The following is a 12,422-nucleotide window of genomic DNA, read 5'->3' on the forward strand; positions in this document are numbered from 1 at the left end:
TGGTGGGTTTTACCTCTTTGGATCCATGTGAAGATCGAGTGTGATCACATATGTAAAGCATTCTACAAAGGGTCTGACACATGATTGCCCTGCTTAAATACTATTTATTAAAAAAAAATAATTAGCTCCCTCTTTGGTGATGGGGAGGGTCATTCTCTATACTCTGTGCTTGGAGCCCCCTGCAACCCACCTTGACTCCTCCTGTCCTTCTCCTCCCAGCTCAGGGCCAGGTGTGCACACTCAACCTTGGGCTCGGAACGCCAGAGAATCCTAAGAAACGTGGTAGGTCAAAAGGGAGGGTGTGATCTGGAAAGGGTCTCTCAGGAGAGAAAGAGACTGGAGAATCATCCTTTAGCAACCGGCCAGAGGCCTCTGAATGGCAGAGCACTCCCTGGTGGACTGGATAAAGGAGGGTGAAGGAGGAGCAGTGGAGCAGCACAAGCTGAGCCTCAAACAATGTGACAAATATTTTGATGGAAGCAGACACATTTCATTTTATGCAACCTAAACACTTTAGTGCACTCGAGGAAGAGGAGAGCTTCATACGACCTGAGGGGATGAGGAGTTAGGGGACCCCAGAGGGGCCGAGGGGCAGGGACAGAGGAAGAGGGGGGCCACTACCCAGGGACGTACTTGTCCGGGTCGGGTCAACTTGGAGAAATACCATGGGGGTGCTCACCTCAGGATTCCCGTTTTTCCTTGACTAGAAGCAAGGATAAGGGGATTGTCCAGAGAAAACCAAGGAGGCAGACCCCAGGTAAAAGCAGCCTGGCAGGTAGCTCAGTGAGGACGGGGCAAAGGTTGAAGATCTTGCCCCTCCTGGGAGAGGGCGGGTCCCGTGACAGAGCCAGAAAAATAAAGGAGGAGGCGTTTGCTCTAAGAACCTGGGTTCAGTTGGACACTCTAACAGCATACAACCCCATATCTCCCAGGCCTGGAGGGGAGGCCTGATTGCAGAATGGTCCCCCCTTTCATTCCCTTCCTGACTCTCTTCTTTCCCCTCATAACCCTCTTTCTGGTCCTCCTCTTAATCGTTCTTTGTCCCCTGAAGACCCGGGCGCTACCCCCTCGCTGCCGCCCCCACTGCGGATCCCACGCTTTCCCTCTCCCTCGATCCCTCGTGACCAACCCTCGAGGCCTGTCCTCTCCAGATCTTTCTTGGCGCTCTCTAGCTCTCCCTAATGCCCACCCTTGCGTTTGCTCTTTGGTGCCTACCTCCCCTTCCCTGTGGGATCCACTCCTGTTTATCAGACTCTAGCCCCCCTCCCCATTTCTGAGTCTCTGGCTTTCTCAGTCTCTTTATTTCTCTCCTAGAGCCCGCCCCCGTCTCAGAAGCCCCGCCCCTCTCTGCCCCTCCCACCTCAAACCGCCCGCGGCCCAATTAGGCGCAGGCCCCGCCCTCATCCCCACCCCTCGCGCTCTCCGAGCGGCGCGGAGCGGGAGGGGCGGGGCCCAACCGAGGGGGCGGTGGCCGGAGTGCTAACAAGCGGGAGGAGCTGGGCGCAAGGCGGGAGGCGGCGGCCGCCGGGCTCAGTCAGACCGTGCAGCGGGAGGGAGGCGCGAGGCAGGAGCCGGCTGCTGGGCTCCGCAGCGCAGGCAGCGCAGCGCGGCGCCCGGGGCCTGGCCCCATGCCCGCAGCCCCGCCGGACCGCCCTTGAGCGCGGGCGTCCAGCCCGCGCCCCTCGCCCGCCGGCACCATTGCCCCGACGGCGCGGCCGGGCGGCCCGGCTCTCCCCAGGCTCCGCGCCGGCCGGAAGACGCTGCTGGCGGCCGCCGCGGGCGTGGTGATGCTGCTGGTGCTGGTGGTGCTCATCCCGGTGCTGGTGAGCTCGGGCGGCCCGGACGGCCACTATGAGATGCTGGGCACCTGCCGCATGGTGTGCGACCCCTACCCCGCGCGAGGCCCCGGCGCGGGCGCGCGGCCCGACGGCAGCGACGCCCTGAGTGAGCAGAGCGGCGCTCCCCCGCCCTCCACGCTGGTGCAGGGCCCCCAGGGGAAGCCGGGCCGCACGGGCAAGCCGGGTCCCCCCGGGCCTCCCGGGGACCCTGGTCCTCCGGGTCCGGTGGGGCCGCCCGGGGAGAAAGGTGAGCCAGGCAAGCCGGGCCCTCCAGGGTTGCCGGGCGCAGGGGGCAGCGGCGCCATCAGCACGGCCACCTACACCACAGTGCCACGAGTGGCCTTCTACGCCGGCCTCAAGAATCCTCACGAGGGTTACGAGGTGCTGAAGTTTGACGACGTGGTCACCAACCTAGGCAACAACTACGATGCGGCCAGCGGCAAGTTTACGTGCAACATTCCCGGCACCTACTTTTTCACCTACCATGTCCTCATGCGCGGCGGCGACGGCACCAGTATGTGGGCAGACCTCTGCAAGAACGGTCAGGTGGGCCAGGAAGGGGCTTGGGGCTGGCCTGGGGGCAGGGCATCCAGTGTGCGACCCCTACCCCGGGGCAAATCCGTACCTGATCAGAGTGGACGGGGGCTTCAGGCAGGTGCATGTGGAGACCCCAAAGCGGCCCTCTTAGGCATTACTTGAGGGAATTGTCGGAACCGGGGGCAACCCTGACACCTCGGTTCCTGGATTCCGGTTTTAAGTCAGAAGCTGCTGGGCACCCGCATCATGGAAATGCGGGTGATAAACCCAACTAGTCAGATCACTAGGCTCTCGGACGCGCAGCTTGGCCTTTGGGAAGCCGATTCAGACCGATACCTACTGAGGACTGAGACTCCGGCTGACACCAACGGGAGATAAGGGAAGAGCAAAGACGGGCTCTGGGGCACAGCATAGGGAGAAACAACCTCCACGCCCGCCAGCGTTTAGGCGCGCAGCTATGCGCACAGGCAGAGAAAGCGGGCTGCCGGAAATGTTCTGGGCACAAAGGCAGAGGGATCTGGCTCTCAGAGCCTTAGCTGCAGTACATTCCCGCCCTCGGGAAGGGACCGTTGGGCTAACCTGACACCCTTTGCAAAATCCTGGATTGCGCGATTCCTTCCCACCTTGCCAGAGGTACCCAACGCAAGAAGACGGCCTCTGGGGAAAGTTTTTCCTCCCGAGGCGGGGCGAGATGGAAACTCCCCTCTTGGTCTCTCAGGTCCAATTCTCTTGGCTCCTAGAATGTGGGAAGGGATCCTCTTGGTTCCCTGCAGTGCCCGGGGAGTCTGGTACCGGGACCATGTGTGCCCAGCTCTCTCCTTGGAGCCACCCAACCTCCGCCCAATCCTGCCCAGGGAGACGACCTTTCCCAGCTCCTAGAACACCACCTCCCTTCCCAGTGCTCCCTGCTCTTGGTGGCTTGAGGCTCTGGGGGGGCGTGGTTAAGCCAGCATTCTTTAAGAAGAAGGGGACCCTTGGTCTGTACTAAAGCTAAACTAGTAGGAATTAGGAATTTTCTGCAATTGAGACCCAAGATCTTGTTGGAACCGCTCTCAAAGCAGCACTGCTGGCCTTGGGATCTGCAAAGCTTGAGGATCTGGGAAGGGGAGGAAGTCCACCTAAAACCTGTCTGGTGCTTAGAAGGCTGTCCCCTTTTCTCTTTCCCCTGCCTGCCCCTCCTTTCTCTAGTTTCTGCCTCTTCTCTCTCTCTCTCTCTCTCTCTCTCTCTCTCTCTCTCTCTCTCTCTCTCTGTCTCCTGTCTGTCTCTTTCCTGTGTCTGCCATTCCTCTTTCTGCAGCTTTTTTCCCCTGGGTCTAATCCTCCTCTTGCCTATTGCTTATGTCTCTCCCTCCCATTTGTGTCTATCAGGCTTTCCAGTGTCTCTCCTCTTTGTCCTTGGTTCCTGACCAAATGGGAGGCCCCAGTATCCAGCAAAGGCTCATTCTGCAGACATCCCCATGATTCCCCTTATTAATCACCAATAAGGGATGCAGCAATGTCACCTTCATTGATGGAATTTCTCCCAAAGAAAGTTTGGGCTGTCAGGAAGCTGAAGTTTCAGGAGGCTGGGGGCTTGCCTGGATAGGGAAATAGTCCCTAGGCCACTGCACTACCTAGACCCTGCACCACCTCAGGAGTCATTAATAGAACCCCAGGAGGTGAGAGAAGGCCCAAAAGATAGTGTGGCTTGGAGTAGGACCACTTGCTTCAGTCACTTGGAGGTGGAAACTGTCCCCAAAGCCCCTTCTTTCCCCTCCAGCAGGGGCAGGATATTGGCAGAGCCTCATGAACGGGGCTCACAGTTGGGGAACCACAGGCTACTTACTAGAAAAAAAGAAGGTGACTTTAACTAGGGGTTTCAAACACCTAGTACTTCAACAGCTATCAGACACCCTTCTCTTACAAAACAAGAGAAAACAATGGGACCTACAGCCCCCTCTCCCATGTCCTTCATGACTTTTTCCACTGTGCCCAGGAGGCTCCTTTAATCTCACAGTCTGTTCCACATGTTAGTTTTGAGATTTTACTAGGATCCAGGTTTGGGGCTGGGTATCAGGGGTTTGATCCACTTGCACTCTAGGGCCTCATGGCTATGCAGGGGGGGCAGTAGTAGTCATAAAATAGCACACCCTAATGATTTCTGTGTTAAAGGTGGGCTGGGAACCCAACTGGTGACTCCTGTTCCCAAATGTGTCCGTTGAGGGGAGTGATTCTGTGATACCTATCCTGTCTCAGACCAACCTGGTAGGGAGAGAGGATAGTGAATCTGGGTTCCCCAGGTAAGGAAACACAACTAGGGAGAAAATAAAAGGTCAAATGCAGGGAGAGGCTGACTCAGAGGTGGATTGGTACATTTAAGTAATCAGAGAAAAATAATGACAGGGCTACGCAATGGATGACAACAGAAGAAAGGAGCTTGGACCTCCCTCTCTGTCCTCAGGACCAGGGGCTACCCTGAGCTCTATGCTTTTCCTTCCTGGCTTCTTGCCTGAAGAGAAGCTTCCAGAACTTCTTTGGGAAAGCAGAGCCAAATCTGGACTCTGGCCCTTCCCCAGGCAAGATGAGTTGGAGCTAGGAGTGAGGTTGCCACCTTTGTGCCCTTTCCTGGTCCACTGGCCTCTGCTTGACCCGATAGTCATTACAACTTAAGAAACCTGAGGAAAGGACTCTAGGTCAGGAGCAGTGCCCTGTGTGAATGGAGCTGCCTACAGCTGCCTCCCAGCTCCACAGGTCAGACAGGCAGGGAGGACACAAAATTGATAAACTGGGCTAAAATCGGGGGTCTGTATGGAACATGCCAGGCCTGTGGTCAGGGTGATACTCATCCAGGGAAGAGGGCCATGAGCAGGTGAGTATTACAAATGGGCCAGGGCTTGGCTAGCAGAGTCTTCTGAGGTGAAAAGAAGTGGCATATATACACTAAAGGCTGCAGGATAAAGACCAAACTGGAGATCAGCCTCTTATCAGGTGGCAGGAAAGGGCTCCCAACTATCCTCTCTGGTTCTACTATATTTCACAGCACAGGGCACAGTGCCTGGCACAGAAGGAACACAATGTGAAAGGTGCCCCTTATGGCCAGGGTGGCTGCCTGTGGGAGCCACACCTGCACATCCAAGACAGGGACACATTTCCTGGATTACCCTCCTCCCTACCCTGGGTCCCTGGTCAGATCACTGCCTCAGTTTCCTCTCCAGGTAGTCATTCTACAGTGTCCCCTGGTGACAAGGCACAGACTTGCTTTCCTGCTTCCATGGCAATTTCAGTTCCCCAGTTCCCCTTGGCCCTGAGGAGGAGCTGGATGCTTTAGCTGTTTTCAGTCTTGGGCAGAGAACCAGGACCCCTGGGTTCCAGTCCAGGATCCCCCACCATCTAAGGATGGAAGGGCATGAATTCTCACTGCCTCCATGGATAATTAGGATAATTACAGCAACAATCATGGTGATGAATAAATAATAAACATAAGCAAAACAGTTCTGATGCCTGTCACATCACCAGGAGATTCCTGATGACAGATGACTGTATTCTAATGGATTTTGCTATTAAGGAGCACACTGTTTTAATGAGTTAAGGCTAAATTAATCTGGGTAATAAAAATAATTGTTATTAGTAGTAATTTATTAGCAAAGATAATGAAATGCATGTGTAATAATAAATACTACCAGGATTAGGGCCCAGGGAACAATACAGAAGTTGGCTGCTTGCTTTCAGCTCTTCCCTAGTAGCTCAAAACCCCATCAAGATTTCATTTTTTCTTTCTTCAGCATCAAAAGGCTTTTTTAAAAGTGGATGTGGTGAGATGGGATCTTCTCATCCATTTTTCCAAACACAGAAACTGAGCTCCTGGACAGACAGCATCCCCCTTCATTTAATTTTCTCCCACCTTTAGCCAGCCCAGGAATTTTCCCAGCTAAGTGCTCCAAACAGTTCCTTTCCAGATTGGACAAGGGGTTGAGGGCAGAGAAGAAGCTGGAGGGATCTGGGCTTTAAGTGGAGGGTTGCTTGATAGTATGTGGGGCCCTCTTCATCCATTACTGCTGAGTCAGCAGCTCTTATGGCTGACCTACAGTTCTGCCTCCAGCCCAGGAAAGAGGAAAAGACTCTCCCCTAATTTGGCTTGTTTCCACCAAGCCATCTGTCCAGGTGGGCAGGAGGGGGAGCTGCCTCTGGAAGGGGCAGGATAGAGAACGGCCCACTTAATGCAGCCTCCCCTACCACAGTCACAATCCAGGAGATGGCTCTTCTCTTCCTGTTCTATACCCAGGGTATCCTGGGAAGGCCCAGATCCTAACACTCCTATTGCCGCAACTGTTGGAGAAGAATGTCTGGAGGTTATTCAGCTGCCACCATATGCCCCCAATATCTTATGCTTATAGTCAGAACTGCCAAAAATGGCAGCAGACTTCAAGCCCAGATGCAGGTACTCTCCTGACCCATTGTCCTATCTGTCCCTCCCCATCCCCCTGCATAATAAGGACCAGCAAGGATATCAGATCAAACTGAGGATTGCAGAGGGATGTAAGGCCCTGGCTTCCTTCTTTCCACTTCCTCTCTAGGGTAAGACAGGAGGAGCTGGAAGTTCTCTTTGGCCAGGGTTATAGTCAAATAGATACAGTGCACCTCCTTGAAGACTGGGGCCTAGGCCCAGTCAAAGCCTTCAGAGGGGAAAGAATTGCCAGCACTTTATTTTACTGCTCCAGTGTGGAAGATTCTGGAATGAGCTTCAGATAAGGAGTCCAAAGACCTGGTTCTGGTTCTGGTTCTGGAATGGTTATTTATTAGCAACCTGTATTGGTCCAGCCACATGACTTATAGGGCCAAGATGCATCCTTTTGTCCATCCATTGATATAAGAGAAGTGGGTGTGATTGAAATGTGAGGTACCATCATTATTAAACCAGAGTGAAAGAAATAATAGGAGAAAGGGAAGTCCCCCTGTTCCTTACGGGTCCAGAACTGCTTTCTCTGCAAGGAAGGATTTCCAGGTTGGAACATCCTAGAAGTACTGAGGTTCTAGGCAGCCCAGATGGTAAGATCTAGATAAGTTAAGGAGGAAGGCACCAAGTTGAGGTCCAGATAAGACCTAATGTAGAATCCAGGGCTCCTCTATTTCCATCTCTCAAAATTGTTATGTATGATTAGAAGGGCGTGGGTGGGGTGACAGGGAGAAGCAGGCCAAACTACAAGGCCCAGTTTTAGGGCCTCCAGATCCTTGCCTTGTGGCTGCCTCACCTCCCTACCCTCTCCTGCCACCCCACCCCCATCCCCACAGGTGAGGGCCAGCGCCATTGCCCAGGATGCAGACCAGAACTATGACTACGCCAGTAACAGCGTGATCCTGCACCTGGACGCGGGTGATGAGGTCTTCATCAAGCTGGATGGAGGCAAAGCGCATGGAGGCAACAGCAACAAATACAGCACTTTCTCCGGCTTCATCATCTACTCTGATTGAGCTCCCAGCATCCCTCTCCATCTTCTGTTCAACCCTTGGGCTTCCCTCCCAGGAGCGGCAGACAAAACCCATTCCCTACCGACCCCTTAGCTGCCTGGCCCAGGCTGCCAACCCTCCCCGGCTGTGATTCCCCCAGCCCACTCTCACCACACCCAGGCCATAGCTAGGCCTTCCCACAGCAGAGCACTCAGTTCTGTCCACAGGAGGCAGATTGACTGGAGGGCCTCAGCCTGCAATGTATATTTGCACAGTAGGACTGTTTACTGCCCACCCTGGCCTTCCAGCCAGTCTCAGCCTGGGAGGAAATTGGCAGAGTTGTTTCCTGTGCTGGAATGAGCTTCCCTCCAGCTCTGGGTTGGCTCTGCCTGGGGGAGGGGCAGGTTTGGGGCTGGATGGTTTCCCAGCACCCCTAAAGCCCTAGCCTGTCTGCACCCAGTCTGACCAAAGCTATAATAAAAACATTTCCACCCCATGAGGGTTTCAGTCTATGCCCTGGGGAGGGCTGCAGGAAAGCACTATGGACCTTGGTCTGGTGGAAGCTTTGGGGAGGATGGACAACCAGAAGCCAGTCAGAGCTGCTGGAGGAGGAGAGGTGTCAAAGGGCCTGATGCCCCCCTCAGCCCATGTGGGCCTGGATGGCTGAAATGGGAAGCAGCCCATACATCATCTTCTTCCCTGGTGGATAAGTTCCATTTTGCCTTGTTGATAGTGGCACCAGCATTCCCAAGACACAGGCAGTCTTTAAACTGGGAGACCTAGGTTCTCTTTCCTGTAACACTGTGTATTATCCTGGTCAAGTCACTCCCCTCAGACTCAATTCTGGGTTAGTGACAGCCATGGTTAAGGAATAAGCTTTGCACTAAAGACTGGTTGAACTTGGTCCAAGCAAGTCACTTCTGGGCCTCAGTTTTCTCATCAGTAATATGTAGGTAAGAAGACCTATTCCACTTAATTGAGGATTGAAGAGGTATAACTTATGTGCTTAATAAACAGCTCTTATTATTTATACATCACTTTAACATTTGCAAAATGCTTTTATGTATGTCATTTCACTCAAGTTTCCCAAATGGCCAGGAGGTTGGATGGGTAGATTTCCTTCCAGGGAAGTTAAAGAGCTTGCTTAATGTGATGTAGTTGCTAAGTTCTGTGATTGCACTTGAATCCAAGACTAAGTGTCAGCCTACCACTGCCTCCCTCACCTCTTGTAACTAGGGGATCATGACAGTCACACAATTAGGGCATTCCTAAATAATATAGGTTAATATTTGCAGAGCAACCACTATATGTCAGACTCTATATAAGCACTTTATATTTTTTCATAGATACGTAGTGGGGGGTAGCAGATTTATGGGAAATGCTCTTATGCTCTTTACCACAATGCTATTTTATTCATTTTAAGAATTTCTATATGCATTTATTTTTTTAACTCTTTTTAAAAAAAAAAAAAACATATTTTTTTTAGAAGTAGTTGGACACAATACCTCATCCCATTCACTTATTTTTACGTGGTGCTGAGGATCGAACCCAGGGCCTCGCAAGTGCTAGATGAGTGTTCTACCGCTGAGCCACAATCCCAGCCCTCTATATGCATTTATTTTGAGGCATATATTTCTATGTGCATTTATTGCTCTTTGACCCAAATTGGTCTCAAATTCCTGGGCTTAATTGATCCTCCCACATAGCATACCATACTGCATCTGGCTGTTTTATCCATTTTAGATGAGGAAACTGAGGTTCAGAGAGGTTATGTAACTTGCCAAGATCACAGAGCTAGGAGAAGGCAAATGCCAATATTTGAACCACACACTGTCTTACCCAGGACACCAGATTTCATGAAGAGTTGGTATCTCCAAAGCAAAACTGAAGCTAGCATTGCATAACCCCAGCCCTGCCCTTCCATTCCCACCCCAGCCTTGCAGAAACCTGATGCATTTCTAAGCATCTGCCCTGGGAAGCAGCCAGGGGATGAGGCTCTTAGAGAATCCCAAGGCTCTACATTGAGGAAAGGTCCCATCTGGCTTCCCAGTCTGGCTCAGCTGGAGAAACAGGAAGGAGGGGTGGCCTTCCTCCTGGCTAGGCCCCATGTATTGGACCCTTGTCATGGCTGGCAGACTTGAATGACTTTCTTTATCCTCTCTTCTCTCCTCTACTTCCCCCTACTGCCAGCTGTGGCCATTTAATAAAATTAGCTTAATGCTTGTCCCTTCCCTGTGGGGTCTGGAGATTGAAATCTGCGGGTCCCCTCAAACCCAATAAAACCCCTGGCAGGTCTGGCTGAAACTAGAGTCTCTGTGGGAAGAGTGATTAGATTAGAAGACTCTCCTCCTGCCCCCAGTGCTGCCCACAGCTCCCTGTGATTCTTTATAGCCTCATTGGCCTGGAATTACGCAGCTGTCACACCTGGGAGCCAGCCACCACACCTGGGGGCTCCCCACCCCAGCCACAGAGGCCACAGGGACTGATCCAAGACCTCTGTTATACAATAAAAAGCATGTTAATCATTTCTGTAGTGAGTGCCTGCCTAGCTGGCTGGCTGACTTGCTTTTCTTTCTGGTGACTTGACAATCTTGTCATTTTGAGAGGTAAGACTAAAATCTGCACTTTGCAGATGAGGAAATCATAGTCTGAAGAAAATTTGTGACTTGCCCATGTTCAGGCAGAAAGTTTGTGGCGCAGCTGAGACTGGACTGAAGCCAAGGACTTTATACCTTTCTACAGGGCTCTAGGAGGGTCCTGCAGTGCCAGCTGCCAGCTGCTTGTCACTTGGGCAACATTCCTGCTGCAGAAGAGCCTTCTGGGGGACTGTCTCCCCCATCAAATTGCAACTCCCTAAGGGCAAAGTGTTTTTTCCCTCAGACTTGATATACCTGAGGGCAGGGACTGTCTCCACCATCAGACTGGGAAGCTTTCTGAAGGCAAGACTTGCATCTCCTCCATCAGAGTAGGAGGCCTCAAAGACAAAGACTGTTTTCTCCTCATGTCGTCAGCTCCTCGAGGGTGGGATGTGTGTCTCCCCTGTGGTGGGCAGTGCAGAGGAGTCCACTAATGGCTCCTCTGTTAAATGAGGCCCTTTCTGAGATAAGGGGACAATCTCCACCTTGAAGCCCTCAGGTTCTCTGAAGGAAAGACTATCTCTTTATCCAACTGGAGATTCTGTGAGAGCAGAAGCTATGTCTCCACCCCAGTCTCAGTCAGGGGCTTTTCTGGCACTGGAATATTCCAGGGGACAGAGCTGAGTGAGTAGTCAGAATGGCAGATTCACAATGGAGGAAGGAAATAAGAAGATTCCCCAGGCTGCTTTCCATTTAGAAAGATGGCTGACTAACTGATGAATAATATCCCTTCCAGGAGGGGTGTGAGGACAGAGGTGTCCCTGGAGCTCACCCACACAAGGAATGGCAGGCCAGCCTGTGCCCAGCCTGCTGCCAGCCCTAGGGGCTAGTGCTACCCTGGTTTCTGGGGTTATGGGGACCAGACGGGGCAGTGGGGCCCACCGCTGGGGGCTGCCCTAATTGGATGACTTTGCAGGAAGGCCAGGCAGGTGTGCTCGGCACTCTGCTTCAGCTTCCTACCAACACATCTGCCATGGCAAGGTCTAGGGGTTAATTGGCTCCCGCCTCACTCCTGGTAACCGATATTTCATTTACTGCTCGGAGGGGAGCTGCCCAGAGAATCAATCCTGGACAAGCGTCCAGGAGACAGGGGATCTAGGCAGGCACAAGAGCTGTTTCCAGGAGGAGTTCTGAGCCCCAGAGGAGGAGGCAAGAGGCAAAAACCCGGAGAAGGCAGCCAATTGTTCAAGGCTATTGTGGGCCTCACCAGAGTTCTGCTGACCCTGGCAATAGCTCCAGGACTCCTGAGGACTGGGAGAAAGCCCCACCGGTCCAGTGGCTTTGTTACCCCACCTAGATGTGTTGTTTTCCCTGCCCCCATTCCTTCTGCACTTATTTATCTGGGTGCCCCCCTCCCCATAAAGCTGTAACAGGTTAGATGTTGTTAATAAGGTTATTTTCACAAGTGGTGAAGGTATATTTGAAAAGCGGAATTGGAGGTGTGAGTTCCTCACTCCCTTCCAGGTAACAAACCTTACAATCCTACAAATGAAGTGATAATAAAGTGGAAGTGAAAAATCTATACATGTTTGGAACCGAAAGGGAGTGGAAGGGTCCCTGAGTGGTGGCAGCTGGGACTGGAGGAAAGAGACCAAAGAGCTACCCACCTCCCATGCTTTTCATATACTGAGCCCCATTTGCCTCATCTGCCAAAATTGAGAATCAAAGTTATAGGATGGGCAACTCCTATTACACAGCTGGCAAAACTAAGGCCCAGAGAAGAACTCAAGGTTGCTCAGGTTGGCTCAAGGCAGAGCTAGAACTACAGATAGCAGGATCCAGTCTACCTGCAGGAAGAGGAGACAGAATTGGGTTCAAGTCCTTACCATCAGGACCTCCAAGTCAAGTCCTGTTTCAGGAAAAGATACTTCATTTCTCTGAGCCTCAGTTTCTCCATCTACAAAATGGGGGAGAAAATATAAAATCAAAATATCTATTTGAGGGTTGTCATGAGGGAGTGGATGAGAGCCTGTTTTATAAGTTGTGA

General features: G+C 52.3%; 1 protein-coding gene across 1 annotated transcript; it reads left to right on the plus strand.

The window, feature by feature from the left end:
• Window positions 1–1,787: 1,787 nt before the first annotated feature.
• C1ql1 (complement C1q like 1) lies at window positions 1,788–8,366 on the plus strand. Its single transcript, XM_027947269.2, has 2 exons — window positions 1,788–2,384; window positions 7,644–8,366. The coding sequence occupies exons 1-2, from the start codon at window positions 1,788–1,790 to the stop codon at window positions 7,821–7,823; spliced, it is 777 nt and encodes a 258-aa protein (XP_027803070.1). The 3' UTR covers window positions 7,824–8,366.
• Window positions 8,367–12,422: the final 4,056 nt, after the last annotated feature.

Source organism: Marmota flaviventris, chromosome 17, assembly GCF_047511675.1.
Source record: "Marmota flaviventris isolate mMarFla1 chromosome 17, mMarFla1.hap1, whole genome shotgun sequence".
NCBI lineage: Eukaryota > Metazoa > Chordata > Mammalia > Rodentia > Sciuridae > Marmota > Marmota flaviventris.

Bases quoted from the DNA above. Each gene is read 5' to 3' on its own strand.
- C1ql1 (XM_027947269.2), top strand. From the start codon at position 1,788: ATGCTGCTGGTGCTGGTGGTGCTCATCCCGGTGCTGGTGAGCTCGGGC. The intron at 2,385-7,643 runs GTGGGCCAGGAA...CCATCCCCACAG, and splicing joins ACCTCTGCAAGAACGGTCAG to GTGAGGGCCAGCGCCATTGC.